This window comes from Hippocampus guttulatus, chromosome 11 (assembly GCF_054856545.1).
Source record: "Hippocampus guttulatus isolate MCC_2025c chromosome 11, RoL_Hgut_1.0, whole genome shotgun sequence".
Lineage (NCBI taxonomy): Eukaryota > Metazoa > Chordata > Actinopteri > Syngnathiformes > Syngnathidae > Hippocampus > Hippocampus guttulatus.
Window position 1 is genome coordinate 17,656,177 of NC_141271.1, and position 19,789 is coordinate 17,675,965.

The window sequence follows — 19,789 nt, forward strand, 5'->3', positions numbered from 1 at the left end:
CGTCTTGGGTTCAGCTGCAGTTTTAGTAGTGCAGTGCAGCTGCATTCTTTCCAAATGAAGTGTAAAGAGACACAGCAAAAGTAGTAAATTATGAAGTTTTAAATAATTGCGCCTGTGTCAAAAATTAAAATCTACACTGCCAATAGACAATTCTTTTTCGATTCAACGATTTATTTCTATTTTTAGCTTTGTCTTTTTATTCTAATACAGTACAGTAATACCATTCCGGATATGACGTTCTGAGTGTCTCGAGCCATGCTGGTACCGCCCTCTTGCGGCAAAAGAGGGGATGAAAGCACGACATACTGCGCATGCGCAAGACTGACTCGTCCGCTCAGGAGTTGATACTGAAGCTGTCCTCTGAGCGGCTTCACCTTCAGCCATCTTAATCATGCTGGGTGCCGTTGGACGCTGCTGTAACGGGGCTTTGCAGGCTTTTAAGCCCGGTGTCAACTCACTGAAGACATTCGGAGGGAGAAATGTGAGCCTCAACCTGTGTAAGTTGTGTTTTCACCTCGCTGGACTGTCATTGTTAAGTGTCCTCTGAACTCTGCCCGATGGACGTAGCCTCTACCTTCCTTCTTCGCCTCCATTGCTTGATTCCAAAACGAATATATTCTATTCTTTATTTTTGTGTTAATATGTGATTGTCAAATGTTGGTCATTGCGTTCCTTTTTAGTCTGACCTTGTTGTCATGTCCGCTTCTGTGACCTTTCACTGTCAAACACGGCGAGCCCATTCTAACTTATCAGTCACAATGAGGGTTGGGACCAATAACATGCACATGTAATTATTGTGATTGATTTTCATAAATGTTTTTTTCTATGTTGTCATGTCCGCCAAATAAGGTAACCTCAATATTAGCTCTCAGATTGAAGAAACGCAGTGCATGCTAAAACCATAATATTAAAAATATTGTTACAATTAGAACTGAGTTTATAAGATATCCTTTATTTAGAGGTTTTTTGTGGAAGCAGGGCTTGTTCAGGTAGTCCTATTTCAGTTGCGTGCAAAAATATCCATCCATTCATTCATCACGAGGGTCGCGGGCATGCTGGAGCCTATCCCAGCTGTCTTCGGGCAGTAGGCGGTGTACTTCAGCACACCCCGCAACCCTTGTGAGGAAAAGCGGATTAGAAAATGGATGGATGGTTTATTTCTTCAAGTGAAATAATAATGGTAAGTGTATTTGCCAATTAAATTCAGCTGAGTTTTTAATGTGTCATTGCAGGCAAGGGCTATGCAAGCCCCGCCGCTCAGGCAGCTCTCGGCAATGGACGCATCACGGCCGTGATCGGTGCTGTTGTGGATGTGCAGTTTGATGAAGGCCTCCCGCCGATCCTCAATGCGCTGGAGGTGGCGGGCCGTGAGAGCCGTCTGGTGCTTGAGGTGGCACAGCATCTCGGTCAGCGAGTTATATATGATACTGGAGTCGAAGCATGGTGCGGCAAAACCAAAAATCGTTCTTTTTACGTTCTCTACTCTTGTGTCTTTTCTCAGGTGAGAACACAGTCAGGACAATCGCCATGGATGGCACAGAGGGTCTGATCCGTGGGCAGAAGGTTCTTGATACAGGGGCTCCGATCAGAATCCCTGTGGGGCCCGAGACTTTGGGCAGGATCATGAATGTCATTGGAGAACCCATTGATGAACGTGGTCCTATTAGCACCAAGCAGTAAGTTTTTTCTCGGGCCACATTTTAGATTTCCCTGTAGCAAATCTTAAACGTAATTTTCAAACTAATTCCACTCCAGCATAATGAAAAGCATCTCTTCTTGACAAGCCATGCCACAATTCCAGCAGTCCCTTTATAGATTATTTATATCAAGAACTTAATTTACAAGACATTTATTGTGTTATTCAGTAAATGGAAAGAAAAATGCATATTCATACACAAGGTGCAAATGGCCACAACTCACGCCGAATCTCTCAATTTGCAAACTGGCTAAAAGCTTGGATAGTTCACTCTCTACTCACATTGACTGATGCCCACATCGCTCACCAGGCCAGCCCCCGCCTTTTAAAGCCATACACATTCAAAGTCACAGATACTGCAGTAGAATATGGAGTTGGTGACCCCAAAGTGGACAAGAATAGCCTCACATGAACTTGAATATGTGTTATAATGCCACATACGTTTTTTTTTATACGACCTGAATGTGTGGGATGATTGGTAGAAAATGAATTCCTAAAAATATTTGTTCGCTGCAGCTCTCTTTGGCTGCATCACAAAACCTTTTTTTTTTCCGGAATTAAAGGGAATAGAAATAATCATTCCAGATTCAAATATTAACCTGATATTTAAAAAAAAAAAGATCTATGAAAATACACAGGAAAAGCAAAAAGAGCTGAATCTGTTTTAAAAATAACCCCTGCTGTCTCTCAGGACTGCTCCTATCCACGCCGAAGCCCCTGAGTTCACTGACATGAGTGTGGAGCAAGAGATCTTGGTCACTGGCATCAAAGTGGTAGATCTCCTTGCACCCTATGCCAAGGGTGGAAAAATTGGTCAGTTGCAAGACTATGTTTAGATTCCTGTACGCAAGCGAGCATCTTCTAACCATTGTGCCCGTCGTGTGCCAGGTCTGTTTGGCGGCGCCGGCGTGGGTAAGACTGTCTTGATCATGGAGTTGATCAATAACGTGGCCAAGGCTCACGGTGGCTACTCTGTGTTCGCTGGAGTCGGAGAGCGCACCCGCGAGGGCAACGATTTGTACCATGAAATGATTGAGTCTGGCGTCATAAACCTGAAGGACACCACCTCCAAGGTAACCACCTTAAAACTTTTTTAACACAGTTGGTACTTTTTCCACGACCCACAGGATATTGTGTTCAGTGATTTTATATTTACAGCAAATTTACCAACTGTTTTGATGGCTGTACTCGTACAATTACAAAAAGTTAAGTGGGTCAAAGATATTGTATTTATGGTTCTACCTTTCAATGGCAGCGTTTTAACATGCGAGGGGCCAGTGTATGTGTACCTGATGATGTCGCAGATGCAACATTGTCCATTCTCGTGTTTTGACACCAAATTTTTGTTTTCAGGTTGCGCTGGTGTACGGCCAAATGAACGAGCCCCCGGGCGCTCGCGCCAGAGTTGCCCTTACCGGCCTGACTGTTGCGGAATATTTCCGCGATCAAGAGGGCCAGGATGTGCTTCTCTTTATTGACAACATCTTTAGGTTTACTCAGGCTGGATCAGAGGTATACAATGTTTGAGATTTTCAATTTTTGGATGAAATTTCATAAAGAAAAAAATGCACGATTACCTTTATCGGTGAATTTATGACAACATTTTCTAAATGTTTCAATACGTTTAGACAACTTGCTGTTCTCTATCAAGGACCTGAATGGCTAAATGCAGAGCAGCCATATTAAGTTAGCCTGTAAAGGAATTTTTAAAGCAGAATGACCGAATAATATTTTGCGAATATGCATCAACCTGCAGCATTATCCATCTAGTAATGATGGAATTATTTGGATTGACTGTATAAATGTCCTTCAGGTGTCTGCCCTGTTGGGTCGTATCCCTTCTGCTGTGGGATACCAGCCTACTTTGGCCACCGATATGGGTACCATGCAGGAACGGATTACAACCACCAAGAAAGGTTCCATCACCTCCGTGCAAGTAAGACTGTTGGATGGGATCGATGCAACCGCTTCCGTTGACCGACTCAAACGAAAACACGCTCGCACTGCAGGCGATTTATGTGCCCGCCGACGATTTGACCGACCCCGCTCCCGCCACAACCTTCGCTCACTTGGATGCCACCACCGTGCTGTCACGTGCCATTGCCGAGCTGGGCATCTACCCCGCCGTGGACCCCCTGGATTCCACCTCCCGCATCATGGACCCCAACATCGTGGGGTCCGAACACTATGACGTCGCTCGAGGTGTACAGAAGATTCTCCAGGCAAGACTTAACATCAACATTTTTTTTTTAATGATGAATCAAAACAAATTCTAATGCAGCGGTTCTGAACCTGGGTTCGATCGAACCCTAGGGGTTCGGGGAATCGGTCTGAGGGGTTCGACGGACCCTCTGCCATGGAGGTTAAGACACACCGACTCAAGATGTCAATTAGTTATGACACGCCCGCTTGGCCATCGCTGGCTGCAGATGATCACATGACATTGCTTGTCCAATCAGTGCTGCGGGAAATTTAGTTCGCTCAGTCGTCACCGTGTAACTGTCGTGATAGTACGTCATACAATTTTTAAAAAACTATACTTATGCCATGTATTTTTATTTACATTTTTCCGATTTTTAACAAATGCGTTTTTGTTTTTTTTTAATGTCTTGATTTTGCACAAAATCACATTTTTATTTTTCCACTAATGAAGGGTTCAGTGAACGTGCATATGAACTGGTTGGGTTCGGTACCTCGAACAAGGTTCAGAACCACTGCTCTGATCAGGCTGACATGATGTTTTTCAGGACTACAAGTCGTTACAGGACATCATCGCCATTCTGGGTATGGATGAACTGTCTGAGGAAGACAAGCTGACTGTATCTCGCGCTCGCAAGATCCAGCGTTTCCTCTCCCAGCCATTCCAAGTGGCTGAAGTCTTCACCGGCCACATGGGGAAGCTGGTGCCTCTCAAGGAAACAATCAAAGGATTCCAGAGCATTCTAGCAGGTAGTCCCACGCAGGAATGCATTCCCAGAATGGGATCGCACTCTTTTCCTCTTAAAATCTTCCTTCCCTTACTCTTTTTGTTCAGGTGAATATGATGCCTTGCCTGAACAGGCTTTCTACATGGTGGGTCCTATTGAAGAAGTGGTCCAAAAGGCGGAGAAATTGGCAGAGGAGCACTCTTAAAATGACAATGGATGGAAGTCTGTTTGATTTGTACAGTATAATTTCTATTTGAGCAACTTCTGACCTGTCACGCTAAGTATTTTGGACTTTGCTTGTATTGCTCTGGAAAGCTTCAAATGAGATTAAAGATGACATTGTGATACAGCAATGCTCATTCTCCGTCTTTTTTTTTTTTTGTGCACTGTTAATTGGCGGGGGAGCGATTTTCAAAATCTGAAGGTTTAGCTCCTCAAGTGTCGCAGTATCTTATTTAGCTCCCTTTCCTTAGTAAGGAGACTGCTGCTGTGATTTTTGAATGCCTCAAAATCCTGTAAAATATCAATAGAGACTTTTGAGTACAACCTGGTATGGGATGCGAGCTATTTTTTTTGTCTTCACAACAAACCTTTTTAAGCTTCTCGTAGTTTGTCCTGGCTTCTTCCAGGGCAGACTTGAGTGCCTTAACTCTTTTATCTGCGTTAACTGCCTGTGCTTCCTGTTTAAACCTGAGTTCAAAGACACATGTCAGCATTATTATTGGCATAACATTTTCACGACAAAGCAAGCAAATTTAGCAAGCATGTTTACCTTTCCTCTGCTTTTGTCTGGGCCCTCTTCAGCTCTTTATATTGCTGTTCCAGAAGCCGGAGATCTTCTAGTTTCTCCTGTAATGACATAAGTGTATAACATAAAATGACGCGTTCTGGTGACGAAGGCCATTTTCCCCAAATGTACCTGTAAGGCGTTCTCTTGTTCCACAGAGGTACGCAGCAGTTTGTCTCTCTCTTTGGTGAGATTTGTAATGCTTTTGCTCATCGTGGCTTCCTTCAACGTGTGCTGCTCCTCGGCTTTTAGAAGTTTCAGTTTGACAGCTGATGGTGATAAAGCCAAAAGTTCCTCAGTGGCTTCATATGTTGCATGTGGATATACAGGACTGAGTTGTTTACCACCTACATTTCCACATTTGTTCTGCGAACTCATGCTGCTGCTGAGACTTGCTCAATTGTTCAAGTAACGATGCCTCTGTCTCTTGACGCTCTTTCGATTGTTTGGAGGATATTGATTCACTTTGGGCGATTTTCTCCCTTTTAAAGAAAGCAATGACAAGTTGTTTTTTTTAATGCCGTTTCCATACTTCCAATGGTAAACGATTTTGTGTGGTTATTGAATAAGTTAAACTTGTACATCAAGGCACTGGTATATTTATTTGTTGCAGTTAAAACAAAAACTTACTTATATGCACTCTCCTTAGTAGTGAGTTCCTCTGTCAAAACCTTGATTTCCTTTGTCAGCTTTTGAACGGCCACCTCTTTGTCATGTAACTTTTGGGAGAAAAGCGTGTCATTTTCTGTTTGCAGCCGCTTGTTTTCCTGCTTCAGCTGCGCATTCTGATGTTTGTACTCTTCCATGAACACGATAATCGCTCGGCTGTTGGCATCTAAATCAAGAAATCTTTTTTCCACTAGTTCCGCTCTCTGCTGCTTTTGTACAACTTCTTTCTGACAGCTCTCAAGTTGCTTCTCCAGTTGGGCCTTGACTTGCTGCAGGCTTTGGCATTGCTTGAACAATTCATCTGACCTGTCCTTTAGAACACAGATCAGATTGTTTTGTTCTTTTGTTCTGGACTGCTGCAGCAATGTCTCTGTTAAATCGGTGGCGGTGAGGTCCTTGCACTTTTCCAAAGTCTTCTGATTGATGTCCAAGTGCTGCGGAAAAGCCAGGAAAATGAAGTGTCGTAATAATGGTAAACATTCAGGAGACTCGGTGACCACAGTTAGTTACACATGAACATTTATTATCTTTACAAAGAAGATATTTGGTTTTCATTGCTGTTAATTATTTTTCAGGGGTGGTGTTCATTTAACTGAAATATCACAAGAGGCGCCCTCTTTGGAGCAGAATTTGAGTCGTCATAGAATTTAAACATTCTCAGGGCACTTGCTTGATAAATTTTGATGCTAACTTTATTGACCAAACTAGTTTTAGAGACAACACGTCAGTAAATGACGTAGGCTTCCAATAATATTCGCAGACTGACCAAAATAAGTTCCAACCGACAAACGCCGATTGGACATAAACCGGACGAAGTTAAGTATAACAAATTAAAAGTGTCTGTGGTCATCATACTTACGGCAACGTTGAGTGACAGTCCAGAAAGTAACATGTTGTCCTCAGACTTGGTCACTTTCTTTCTCACATTTTCGGACTTTCTTCGTTGGGACGACATCGTAATCTTTTTTTCAGGTGTTTTTTAATTAAATATTTACGGGTTGGTTGTTTTTAAAGGCTCGTTTCGAATAATTTAGCCACTGTGTGTTTTAATAAGTATGCTAGGTGCGATATCCTCTTATGCTAGTTAGACAATAGACGCAAACTACTTGTGTCCTTGCGTGCTCAACACCCCCGAGAGCACGAGGACCTTCCACTGATTTCATGGCGTCACCAGCTCGTGAGTGTGTCGTCTTGTTCTTAAAAAAAACGCACGCCACAAATCTCAATCACAAACTTTAAACTACAAGCAAAACGAATAGGGGCAAACACAATTCCATTACAACTACAACATGTCGGTAGTTTACTTGTATGATTTCTCTCCTGTTCTCCGGAGCGAACCTTTTTTTTGTCGTTTTTGATTGCGTTGTTAAGGTCTAAGAGCATGTGTCACTGTCATGTGTCGTCATTTTTAAACGGATAAACGTTAAAATGGATCCAAAACTGAATACACAATTCAAGTTTCAGATGTGTTGTTTCTGCACGAACTATAAGGTTTGTGTCAGGCTAGGACACATTATTTAAAAAAAAAAAAAGCACGAAAATTTGACTACTTTATGAAGTATGAAAGATTAAAACGCCGTTCCATTGATAATATCAAGCGCAATGCATTGTAGGATTAAAAAGTGTACCGAAACGGTGTCCTAAAGAAGTCTGACCGAAGAACACACACAAAAACACGCTGATAAACCTTTCCCTTTGTCTAAGTTTGAGTTACTCGGTTACCTTGGAAACCAAGTCACAGGAACAGGTAGCGTGTAGTATCACTTTATAGCCACTACGTGGCAGCCTCCAACAATCAATTTACAAACAAATAGCCCATCTTGCAAGTGGCAGCCTCCAACTATTTATTTAGAAACAAATAGCCCATCTTGTAAGTCAAGCACGTGGTGACCCAGTTGATCTTCATAGAAATTCCTGCACATACAAGAAGAACTTCATTAATGTCCAAGGTAATTAATTATCTGAATGGGAGGGTTGGTCCAGATTTCCATTTTGTATAAGTCAGCAATGCATTTTTTTAAAATTCAAGTAATCACTGTTTAATAACTCACCTTCCGAACCGCTTGATCCTCACTAGGGTCGCGGGGGGTGCTGGAGCCTATCCCAGCAGTCTCCGGGCAGTAGGCGGGGGACACCCTGAATAGGTTGCCAGCCAATCACAGGGCACACAGAGACGAACAACCATCCACGCTCACACTCACACTCACACCTAGGGACAATTTACAGTGTTCAATCAGCCTGCCACGCATGTTTTTGGAATGTGGGAGGAAACCGGAGCACCTGGAGAAAACCCACGCAGGCCCGGGGAGAACATGCAAACTCCACACAGGGAAGCCGGAGCTGGAATCGAACCCGGTACCTCTGCACTGTGAAGCCGACGTGCTTGTTTAATAACTTTTGGAGTTAATTGAGTGAGGTCTTTAATCTCTTCATAGGACTAAAGTGCATAAGCAGTGATGCAAGGTTTGTAGTCATGGGAGCTGCATATCATTATGCAGATTCCACTGCCTGCCTTGAGGGATTTATCCACAGGGTTGGGGGAGCGGCTGTCCTGCACTTTGCGCACGCCCCTTTTGATCAAGTCGTGGGCCAAGGAGCCCAGTTAGAGGAGAGCCAACAGCATCCCAAACCCCCCCACCCCCACAGTCCCTGCAGCTCCTCCATCTGCACAGCGGAGCTGGACGGACCAGCCAGAATGTGGAGAGCCGTGCCACTCCAAATCTTTCTCCTCTTATTCTGCCGGTTGTGCCAATCACAAGGTTAGTAGTATGTTATGTTCATTTTTTTTCTTGATGTATTTTGGTATTGCTACGCCAGGGCTCTTGTTCACTTGTTGCTGAAGTTTTTTGAGTCTGTGGAACTGATCTGATTGCAAAGGGCAAGCAATTGCATACAGTGTCTTTCTGTATATTACACATGAGCTCATCAAAGAAGAATTCGAAAGCTATAATTAAGTGAGAAAAATGCAAACAGGTAGAGTAAGATTAATTTTCCCACTCAGTGTTATTACTGAAAGGTTGAGCACAAAAGCCCCCCCCCCCCCCCAGTCAGAATGGAAGTTCTCCTGGAGAGAACTTTTGCCTGAGCTTTACTGTTGCTAGGTAACAGAACAGAGCATGTGACTTACAATCTGTAAGTACTAAGAGGTACCGGTTTAAAAAAAAAAGTTCTTTTTGGTGAGGCAGTGTTTGAGGCACACGCTGCAAACTTCAACTCAAGGAATAGAAGTGACTTTTCTGATCAGGCTGAGACATCAGGAATGCTCCAGTTTGGCTCTTTCTACATTTTAGATTGCTGTTTGTCTCTTGTGTTTGTAGCCCAGCTAGATCCTGCTTCTCAAATTGTAATCTGCTTTCTTTTTGCTCAACCCTTAGGATGTAAGCTTCTTAGCGTGAATGTGGCTACTAATTACAGTGCAGCTGCTGTAGAATGGAACCATTTCTACCTAGGTAAAACTTGTAGAACCACAACTTCCCTTGCATAGATTTGCCCTGGAATAAACTGGATGATTTCACCTCACCGGTTCCCTGACAGACAAAAATAGATGCCTAATTGTGAAAATGAGGACGTGCTTACAGTAAAGCAATGACTAATGTCCTGGATTTGCTGATATTGGAGATGTAAACGATGACTCTTGACTTTGTCAGCACATTTGTCATTAACGTTTAGATTGACAGGCCAGACCTGCTCAATCCAATTACATTATATCCAATATAAAAGCGCTATTACATATTTTGCAAGTTTTAATGATCATTTGATGAACTGCATTAACAATATTGGGTTTTATTTGTGTTTGTGCACGTGCGTGTACTGTAGTGGTGTACTACTGCAATACAGACACATACAGTGTCGTTTCTAATATTTAATTTTTTCAGCTACCCCTGAAAGAGTCAAACTACAAGAAACAGGTCTTAATGTGATGCGGTGTATCTCAAGTACGCAAATGCAAACTAGGAGCGCAATGCTAAACATGCCCTTAAAATCTGGCCTACATAGTACATACATACCGTAACTGTGCCTAATCTTGGTGAAGCCCAAATTGATGATTCAATTATTTTATGTACACGGTCAGTGTATTGTGGTAAGTTGAGAAAAAGTCTCATTAACGTGATAGTAGCATAGACAAAATATTTAAATCGTATCACCTACTGACACACAGTGAAATTTCTAGAGCTGTCCTAATTACACTTTCTGCATCCGAATTCGTGTCACTTGATTTTGAGTCCTGAGCTGATACTGGAAAAAAAGCACTGCATCCAAAATGTCTAATTATTATTTTTTGAGTGATGGCATTTGAACATTGTGCCTTTTTATAAGGTTATCGTCAAACCAAGTAATAAAAAAAAAATTTTTCTATCATATTAGTGGTGCAGCACAAAATTATGATGCAAACAAATTACATTTTAAATATCCTGTCTTTAAAAACGTAACTAAAACCCAATGTCAGTTGATAGAAACAAAATCAAGATATTTTTTAATGGTCAATCGATAAGATAAGATAAGAAAACCTTGTAAATAAACATAAATAAATTGGGGAATTACAATTACAACAGTGCAATGTGGTAAAATTAAAGCGACAGGCTTCACTATTAGCAATGTCTTACTTATTGGATTTGCTGTGACAGTTGGGGGGCAAGGGAGAACTTTCTCCAGTGGGTCCTTGATCCCACTCCCAACAAAATGAAGCCCCCCCATCACCCTTAGTATCACCTTATCCAGGCTTTTGCAACACTGCAAAAATGCTGGTAATGGTCAGGCGGCATTCATGTTGCTGCTTCATCAACTCCCCTCAGTAATTTTTTCACTGCTTGGACAAGTTTTGCAGTAATCAGTTGTTATCTGTCTCCATTCACGTTTGCTTTAGTCACTCAAGGACACCGTAAGCACTTTGTAGAGCCTAAAAATGACTATTTCATATGACTGGAAACAGTTTGTTGTAATGTGGTCACGGTGGGAGGTTTGACTGCCCTTATTGTATTGAAGAAAAAACACCTTTTGTTATGTTCAAACTCGTACTCTGAGTGCATGTTAAACCTCACCCATTCCGGCACATGAGCCTAAATCTGTACAGCTGTAACATTACTTTAGAAAACAGGCGTGGTCAAAAATATATATATTTTTTCTAGCTAATAGGTTTGTGACAATGCAGCTGTCTCACTGCCTTGTGATCACTTCATTTCTCATCAGGTTTTACATAGTCACATACACTCCCACCCCTCTAAAAAAATGTTGAGGATTTTTCAGTCCTAACCAAATGAAGGCTGTCGGTCCACGCTCCATTCAGGGGTCTCCCGGCAGTGCCAAAAGCAGTCAGGCCTTTCACTGTTTTGTTTGTAGCACTAAGCGCCAAAGTCACTTGTTTGGCAATTGACTGCATTCTGCTGCATGCATTTCCATATGAAACAGGCCGCAGCACTTTGCTCTGGCAGCATGGACAGCTCCAGCGTTTCATGCAGCCAACGGACATTTTCTTTGCACCTCAGTGGGTGCAGAGGCCTGCGCCAAAACAAGCACCATTGGCGAAAGCGTAACGACACCACAAGAGATGTTTCAGGGGTCAGGTGTGGTTTCTCCATGGACCCAAACCCAGTGTACCCTCTTCTTTACATTAGTGTGACACTTCCACTTATGAGTTTACATCCCTACCGCCGCTTCTTTTGTGCCATTGTGATTCCACAGTAAGCTCGGGGAGGGGCTTCATTTGGAATGAAAATTCCTTGAATGTTCTTCTCTCTCAATAGTGGGGCATCTTTACCCCAGTGTGGTCTCCTGCTGTGGGTTTAAGTTGCAATAAGAAAAGACAAGGCCAGACAAAAGGGAAAGGAAAACACTGATTTACGGCCAAAACGCTAATGTCAATTAAGTTCTAAAATACACGGGGAGTTGAATCATGAAGGCGTGTGTGTGTGTGTGTGTGTGCGCGCGCGCGCGTGCGTGTGTGCGGATGAATCCTCATCGCAAACTTCACTCATGTGTGAGTTGAATTTATTCGTCAACATTCTGACTTTCCAACTCCGCATTGGCGTTTTCTAGCTAATCATGTCTTTTTGGTATTGTGTCGTCAAATCAGCCAATTTATAGAGGATTCTTATCTCGCCCGTTACCTCACGACAACGGTCTCTGGATCGGCGAAATGTCCGGCCAACAAGGCGACACAGTCTTTACATATCGCCACTGGTCCGAGATTACGAAAGTAAGCAAGTTGTGAGTGAGAATAACCGTTAGCCTCGCTAGCTTCGGCTCGTCCATTTGCCGCTAGTGCTGCGTCTAATAATGTACGGACACCACTTGACCACACTATGTTGTAACACTTGGCGCAGTACAACATACGGCCATACTCAGCTACATGTGTGTGGAAATATTGCTTCAAATATGAAACTGGTGGCATGGTCACTTGAAAACTATGCTAAGCTTAGCCTCAAATACAATAAACTCTCAAACGCAATAGAAACAATCACACAGAGAAATGCCACTAATTACAACAACTACATTCAGCAAAATTGTGGGTTATATTTTTAATCATTATTTTAAATTTGTTTCTATGGCAGTCTGTTGAAATATGTCTCTCTCAGAATCTGGTCTGTGACATAAAAAAGTGTTCTGTGTTAAAAAAAAAATCAAATGACGTCAGTTATTAATCAACTTCAAATTGACTTTCATCTCATTATAGTCGATCACAAAAAAATCTTGCCAATGGGCCTCTTAAAGTCTTTTTTTCACGTCAAGGATTTACATGATCATACATTGCAGGAAACTGAACTAACTAACGCTTGAAACTACCGGTTATTTTAAGATACATACACAGGCTAAGGGAATCGAACCTTTTGTAAGAAGCCGCGTTAATAACCACTTGATGACAAGTGGCATCACTACCCAAAACGATGCAGTCAAGAAACACCTGAGGCAAAGGATCAAGTTCATTCGTAATGGGGTTGAGGTCAAGGCTGTCAGTTTCTTCGTAGCAAATTCATCCAGGGCTGCTTTTGCGCACTGGTTGTACTGTCCTATCCGAACAGTGTTTTCATGTTCACTCTTTTATCATGACTTTTATTGTGACAAAACTCTTGCACTTTTGTCAATGTTGAGAATTTTAAAGACCATCCTCAAGCATTCTCCACCAATCACCACTTCTGCTCACTAAGAATTAAATTACATCTCAGATTGGACATGGTCATTGTGTGCCATGGATCAGGCTAACAGAGCCAATTGATTGAAATGCACATTCCTGTTCAGATAGTTGTGATGGAGTGTTCTGACACTCAGCTATGCTGCCTGAATCAACCCCCTCCCCTGGAAGATCCCAGAGAAGGCAGTGTAGTGGTACCTTATCTCCACAGATGCCACTCATTGGGAACATCAAAAGCAGGCTCGAATGAGTGCAGAAGAGGATTGCGTAACATCCTGGGAGAGGGGGGATGTGGGGTGGATGGCACGCTTGTCTCCACCACTGATCAATGGTGCGAACAGCACATTTCATCCCTTTCCTCATAAGATTTTTTTTTTTTGGTGAACTATGGAATACTCAGCATTCATACATGGTGTTCTAATCATTTTAAAATAATTACAAAGAATGCTGAACCATCAGCCACTCTTCACAGCTTCTTTCCCCTCGACATGATCCTCTTAAGCAACTGACCTGTTTAATCACCGTGCCACTACTTCCTTTTCATTTTGCCCACATTATTGCTGCATTATTTGCACTCCATGCAAAGTAGTACAAGTTTGACATCACAAACAACCCTGCAACAAATTCGTCAATTTCAATAAAGCACGCTTCGTCTCATAAGGGTGATCTATCATGAAATTATCTTGACAGACTTTGTAATTATGTAAACAAAGTAATACGATAATATATTCAAGGTGTTGCCCACTCTACCAAGTGTCATTCTAATTAGTACTTAAATGTACTGGATGTGTGTGTAGGATGTGAACTGGGGCAGTTCCGCTGCGGGACAGGCCGATGCATCCCATGGGACTGGCACTGCGACGGGACATCCGACTGTTCGGATGACTCTGATGAACAAGAATGTCGTGAGTCATTTCCTAAACAACTCACAACCTGACAACTGGACCATTGCTTTGTCCAGGAATTATTTTATTTACTGCCTTGCTGTGTACAAACTGATACAACTTCAGTATATTTATTAATACATACTGATCAGCTTTTTAAAAAAGATATAGTATGGGGATGAAAAAAGGAGACATGTCGGTGTGCATCTCTGCCTTGCAGCACAGATAACATGCGACGACAGTCACTTTCAGTGTTTGAGTGATGGCGAGTGTATCCCGGGTGTGTGGGTGTGCGATGATGAAGAGGACTGTGAAGATGGTTCAGACGAGAGGCAAAACTGTCGTAAGTTATCAGTCTTCCAACCGACCCTCTCATTCACACTGATTTCACCACAAGCACTTGTCTGTGTTTCGTTTCTTTTTTTTTTTTAACAGTTTTTGTATTCTCGCTCATTGATACATTGCTTTACTGGCATTTAACAATAACCAAATAGCACTCTGTAACCATAACATTTGGTATAACTGCACTCCTTTTGTAGTTAAGAAGGGTGCCAAATTATACGGACCACCCCAAAATCCTGAAAAATTATAAACTTGTTGCTTTATCACTTTCAGATGAAGAAGGTCCACGATATGTCCAAAAATGTGCACCCTGTTGTGATGTTGCCATTTGCATGTCTGTTGACTGTTTGCAGTGAATTGACCAATATGCATTTCTGATTCAGATTCAGATTCAGAAAACTTTATTTACCCCCATGGGGCAATTAGATTTCAAACAGCATATCTACTTATTACAATGAATATAAAGTTCAAATGGAAAATCTCAACCTTTTTCAAGTGATACTGATCTCAAGGCATTTTAGGCTGATATTGACTCCTAAACATTTTATGTGCTTCTAAAAGTCTCCAATCCATCCTCAGCTGGGAGAACCTGCACAAGCGGACAGTTCAACTGTAACAACGGGGCGTGTGTCCCGGCTGAGTACCGATGCGACCATCTGTCTGATTGCACCGATGGCTCGGATGAGAGAAACTGCAGTAAGTCTTCCGCAAGGTGGTTTCCTCATATTTTAACACCCTACTCCTGTGGCATTTTACTAAATTTGCTCAGATTAAGAGGCTCGCTGACGGACAGAATGAGCCACAATATGCTTCTTGTTGTCAGAGTTTGATTGCGGATCCCTCGGTGGATTAGTCAAACTGAAGTTCAACTGCTATGCCGCTATTGTCCCGGCTGACACGGTGCACTCAAAGCACTATACGCGAAGGGAATCCCACAGTTGCGAGATTGCGCCTGCAAATGCTGTTGCTAGGGTGGCAGCGTTAAATTGTCCCTGCCTATCCCACCCGCGCGCCGAGCTTTTCACTTGCTGTCAGGTTGACGTGTGCATTATGTTGCTCAGATGATGATCTAATCTTTCAGATTACCCGCAGTGCACAGAGTTTAGATGTGCTAATGGTGCCTGCTACAACCGGACTCAGAGATGTGACCACGTACTTGACTGTCGAGATGGCTCAGATGAGGCAAATTGCAGTAAGTCCATTTTAGGCTTTCATGTGGCCTTGGTGGCAAAGCCCCAAAAGTGTAACATGTGAGTTACACTTGCAACATTTCTCTCCCTTTTTTTCTTTAGCACAGCACTGCAGTACAGGCCTGTATCCATGTCATAATGGGATGTGCGTTCCTCAGCGTTATATCTGTGACCATGACGACGACTGTGGGGATCGAAGTGATGAACGCAATTGCAGTAAGACAATTCAATACTTTCTCATTGAATTAGCATTGTAGGGCACTTTTGAGCCTGGTGTGACGCGAATGCGAGGAGCTGGTTTGATTTCCCCATGATTGGAGTCAGCTGTTATCACTCCCACAGCGGCGCAGACCTTACTGGTTCAGTTCCGCTGGCCCGCACTGCAGGGTTGATGCCATTCATGAAAATAGAGCCCTGATGTGCATCTTTTTAACGAATAATCGTGTCTCCTTCATTTTCAGCATATCCTCCATGCAGGGGCAATTACTTCACGTGCCCCAGTGGTCGCTGCATTCATCAAGTGTGGCTTTGTGATGGAGAAGATGATTGTGAGGACAATGCAGATGAAAAAGGCTGCGGTACGGCTACTTACCAGTTATCAGATACACTGTTTATACAAGTGTACTGAGACACGTGACACACGAGGCCATTACACTTTCAGAAAAATATTGAGTTGATGCTGGCATTGCTTTTTCATGTGCTGCTTTTTATCTGAAAAATGACTATCTGTCTGCAAGTCAGAACAAAGATGACCAAAACTAAGAAAACGAAACAAACCCCGGTCCGATTATTAAAGCCCTTAAAAGCTTTGTTCCAGTTTTTTGGGGCCATAAAATGTCTGTCATTCAAGTCCGTCTGACTATTCGAACCAGAAGCTTTTAATGATAAAAGGGCTAATGATGTTTGCAAATTGTGACATATTTGAGCCGTAAAAAAAAAAAAAAAAAAAAAAAAATCAATTTGAAGCCTCCAGTGGATTGTTGCAGAGCTTTCCAAGCAGTGACAAGAGGTGCCAGCCACCTAGCTAGCTCAGGGTTAGTACTGTAATGATAACTAACTAATTGCACGAGATAACCGCTGTGAACGAAGCTGCTCAGGTTCATTTTATAGTGGGGGAAGATTGACCCAAAAAAATCAAGGGTCCCATGTAGTTCTCACTCTTTGCACATTTTTTCAGCAGTTATCTTTAAACATGTGTAATGTATTTAGAAATAAATCTCAGAATTCACTTTACAGGGTCTTTAATAGAGTTCCAATATCTAAAGTTAGAAGTGACTACCAAGTTGCTTTTTTCTGTGTGTCATTCAAATGGCTCTTTGTGGCACATGATTGAGCAGCCTAACCCCCCCCCCCCCAAGACCCCCAGCCCTCCCCAACCCAACCCCACCAAAGGGCTTTAGAATTTGTCCACATGGCTGTGAAGAGTGTGTGTTTTTAAAGGATGGGCTGCAGAAGCCCCCTGTGACCCCTTCAGAGTTCCCTGCAGTGATTTAAAGTGACAGTCCTTAGACTGACAATGACATCATCGGCACAACTTTGTTTGTTTGTTTGTTTGTTTGTTTTGTTTGTTTGTTTATTGAACATAAGGAATGTTAGATATTTTTTTTTTGCTTTATTTTTAATTTTTTTTGTATGGTGTTGATAGTTGTATTTTCAAATCAGTGTTGGGTTTTTTTCACCTTCATCAGAAAATGTGGTGCACGAGTGTGACCCAGGAGAGTGGCCCTGTCCATCTAGTGGTGTGTGCATCCCCATGGAGCAGCTGTGTGACGGGACGCCTCAATGCTCTGAAGGAGAGGACGAAACCAACACGACTGCCGGACGCAACTGCAGTTAGTACCAATGCAGTCTGTCACTCTCTTTTTCATTTCAAAACGACATCAGCATTTTAACTTGGTGACTAATGGCTCACTGAACCAGTCTACGCTGTGTGTGAATGTACACATCCAGAAAGATTTCCTTGGCGACGTCTGTAAATGAAAGGCTTATTTCTCACTATTGTGTTAAAATGTGTGTTTTAGTGAGGATCGTGTTACAAGTTGCTGAATTGAGGCAGTATTTCTATTACAATTTTCACTTAGGGGTGTACTCAGCTTTTGTTGCCAGCAGTTAAGACATTAATGGCTGTGTTGTTGAATTATTTAGAGTGGACAATAAATGTACACACCTGTACAAGTTCCACACTGACTATTTCAAATTGTAGCAAAGTGGCCATATTCTTGCGTTGTCCCAGGGTGTACTCAATTCTGTTCTTGTCTCTGCTAGGTGTCTGGAGATGTTCTTCTCTGAGTTGTGAGCATCGCTGTCATCCTTCTCCTCATGGAGGAACCTGTTCCTGTCCTTCGGGATACACTGTCAGCAGCAATGACAGTCGCTCGTGTATAGGTACATCTTTTATTCATGTATTAACTGTAGCTGAGTGCAATGAAGGAGCTTTTCACTTCAATATACAGTACTGTTTTTTTTTTCTGTCTATTTAAGACTTCGACGACTGCTCAATGTGGGGAGTGTGTGACCAGCTTTGCGAGGACCGCATTGGTTCTCATCACTGCAGCTGCAGGGAGGGTTACGTCCTGGAGCAGCATCGATACTGTCGAGCCGACATCTCGTGTAAGTGTGACGTTCCCTCTCCGTCTTACACACAGTGAGCTCTTGAAACCTCTGAATGAACCATCAAAACAATGTCCATTTGCATAACCCCCTTCCCTGTCGACGACCCCCGTGACTTTGCTGAGCGCATGTACTCTTCCTGGCGCATTGTTGCATGCACATTGTTGTTTCAGTGAAGTCTCTTGGCTTTGTGGAATTGAGAGGCTGACCTCTTCGGCTTTTGCTTGACTGAGAGGAGTGTGTATTGAACATGGATCAAAAGCCCTTTACCTTTCTGAAATAACATGCCACATTCTGTAAAATTTCCACTTCTTGAGTCCCTCATGCTCATGAATGTACTCAACTGCCGACAAGTGCAATCAGAAACAAACATAAGTATGGATAATTCTCTATGTATCTTGCAGCCGGAGTCCCTTCCTTGGTATTTTCCAATGGCAGAGACCTACTAATAGGCAACATCCATGGCAACAGTCTTCGCACTTTAGTACAATCACAGAACCGAGGAGTTGCAGCTGGAGTGGACTTTCACTTTGATCTCCATAAGATCTTCTGGACTGACACTATTCAAAATAAGGTAAGTGACAATACACTGACAATCCAATCCAATACACAATACCTTTTTATCGGAGTTTATTTTGGTGGTCACACACAGACATGAATGATTGGTTTGGAAGGGGGTTTCCTAGTGGCCAATTCACTGCGGTAATCTGTGATTGCCCCGGCCAACTCTATATTGTGTAAAGGTCTGTACTTTGTGCACTTTGATGTCCTCCATTGACTCCAGCAAATCAATTTCTGTCCTGTCCATGTCAAGGACTGCACCTCTCATGGACCGATTTTGAAGGCAATGAGAGGTGCACACCCACAATGGCGCAAAAAACTTGGCATGAATATAGTACTCTTAGTGTTGCTCACCTTATTCTTTCTATATCTGATATCTGAGGCAAACCTTTCTTGTTTAGAAAGTAGTCCTCTGACCTTTTTCATGAATGCAGCGACACAAACAGTGCTTCAGAGTATTTCAGAACATGCTTTAAGCACTACTTCTCTTGCCTTCAGGGTTTCACTCTCACTTCCATACCATTTTGACACCATAATTGTATGCAAATTCTGCACCCCGTGGATGTGGATTCCATTGTTGAGTCAGGAAAGAGAATCACAGTCTCACCTACCTAGGCAAGGTCTTACCTTTAATGTTAATTCCTTCAGAGTCATGCCTGACCGGCTATTCATGAAATGGCAGATATTTCAAAGGATAACTTGTATGCAATCCTGGTGCATATCTGCAAGGTTGACACAGGAATTAAGTGATGGGCCCTGGCTCCTGTACAGCGGGGTCATAATGAAGGGGAAGCTCTGTAAGATGTGAAAACAAATCCACGTGTATTATCTTTAGACCTATCTGATAAGCAGCTATGATGGCCACATACCAGGGTGCAATTTTGTAATACAAGCTCACTTGAGTAATTATGCTGTATTTGTTTTCAGTAGCACCATCCCTCCAAACGCATTTTTCTCCGCTTAAAAAAACAGAAACGCAGTCGCCAGGTTGAAGGGC

At 42.6% G+C, this 19,789-nt stretch overlaps 3 protein-coding genes across 4 annotated transcripts in view; 2 read left to right on the forward strand and 1 right to left on the reverse strand.

Annotated features, from left to right (window-relative positions):
- Window positions 1-303: 303 nt before the first annotated feature.
- Window positions 304-4,976, forward strand: LOC147198429 (ATP synthase F(1) complex catalytic subunit beta, mitochondrial-like). The gene is made up of 10 exons (XM_086124263.1): window positions 304-497; window positions 1,233-1,406; window positions 1,502-1,676; window positions 2,388-2,509; window positions 2,585-2,769; window positions 3,050-3,208; window positions 3,510-3,632; window positions 3,706-3,918; window positions 4,444-4,645; window positions 4,731-4,976. The coding sequence occupies exons 1-10, from the start codon at window positions 392-394 to the stop codon at window positions 4,826-4,828; spliced, it is 1,557 nt and encodes a 518-aa protein (XP_085980389.1). The 5' UTR covers window positions 304-391; the 3' UTR covers window positions 4,829-4,976.
- Window positions 4,977-4,994: 18 nt separating this feature from the next.
- On the reverse strand, window positions 4,995-7,305 carry LOC147198430 (coiled-coil domain-containing protein 89). Its single transcript, XM_086124264.1, has 7 exons — window positions 6,939-7,305; window positions 6,041-6,513; window positions 5,762-5,892; window positions 5,543-5,679; window positions 5,396-5,472; window positions 5,214-5,313; window positions 4,995-5,136 (listed from the first exon to the last, which is right to left on the reverse strand). Exons 1-7 carry the CDS (start codon window positions 7,032-7,034, stop codon window positions 5,050-5,052), a joined length of 1,101 nt encoding a protein of 366 aa, XP_085980390.1. The 5' UTR covers window positions 7,035-7,305; the 3' UTR covers window positions 4,995-5,049.
- Window positions 7,306-8,710: 1,405 nt separating this feature from the next.
- Window positions 8,711-19,789, forward strand: part of lrp2a (low density lipoprotein receptor-related protein 2a) — a 46,565-nt gene continuing 35,486 nt past the window's right edge. For both annotated transcript variants that reach the window (XM_086123354.1, XM_086123355.1), the window contains exons 1-11: window positions 8,711-8,838; window positions 14,003-14,110; window positions 14,310-14,432; window positions 15,011-15,127; window positions 15,513-15,623; window positions 15,724-15,837; window positions 16,083-16,199; window positions 17,310-17,453; window positions 17,887-18,006; window positions 18,103-18,231; window positions 18,636-18,805. In XM_086123354.1, the coding sequence (XP_085979480.1) occupies window positions 8,775-8,838; window positions 14,003-14,110; window positions 14,310-14,432; window positions 15,011-15,127; window positions 15,513-15,623; window positions 15,724-15,837; window positions 16,083-16,199; window positions 17,310-17,453; window positions 17,887-18,006; window positions 18,103-18,231; window positions 18,636-18,805 (1,317 nt within the window). In that variant the 5' untranslated portion in view covers window positions 8,711-8,774. The remainder of the gene's footprint in view (window positions 8,839-14,002; window positions 14,111-14,309; window positions 14,433-15,010; window positions 15,128-15,512; window positions 15,624-15,723; window positions 15,838-16,082; window positions 16,200-17,309; window positions 17,454-17,886; window positions 18,007-18,102; window positions 18,232-18,635; window positions 18,806-19,789) is intronic.

Coding starts and splice junctions, on each gene's coding strand:
- LOC147198429 (XM_086124263.1), top strand. CDS start 392: ATGCTGGGTGCCGTTGGACGCTGCTGTAACGGGGCTTTGCAGGCTTTT. Junction 1,407..1,501: donor TGAGGTGGCACAGCATCTCG/GTCAGCGAGTTA, acceptor GTCTTTTCTCAG/GTGAGAACACAGTCAGGACA. Junction 2,510..2,584: donor TGCCAAGGGTGGAAAAATTG/GTCAGTTGCAAG, acceptor GTCGTGTGCCAG/GTCTGTTTGGCGGCGCCGGC.
- LOC147198430 (XM_086124264.1), bottom strand. CDS start 7,034: ATGTCGTCCCAACGAAGAAAGTCCGAAAATGTGAGAAAGAAAGTGACC. Junction 6,514..6,938: donor GACTGTCACTCAACGTTGCC/GTAAGTATGATG, acceptor GCTTTTCCGCAG/CACTTGGACATCAATCAGAA. Junction 5,473..5,542: donor AACAAGAGAACGCCTTACAG/GTACATTTGGGG, acceptor ATGTCATTACAG/GAGAAACTAGAAGATCTCCG.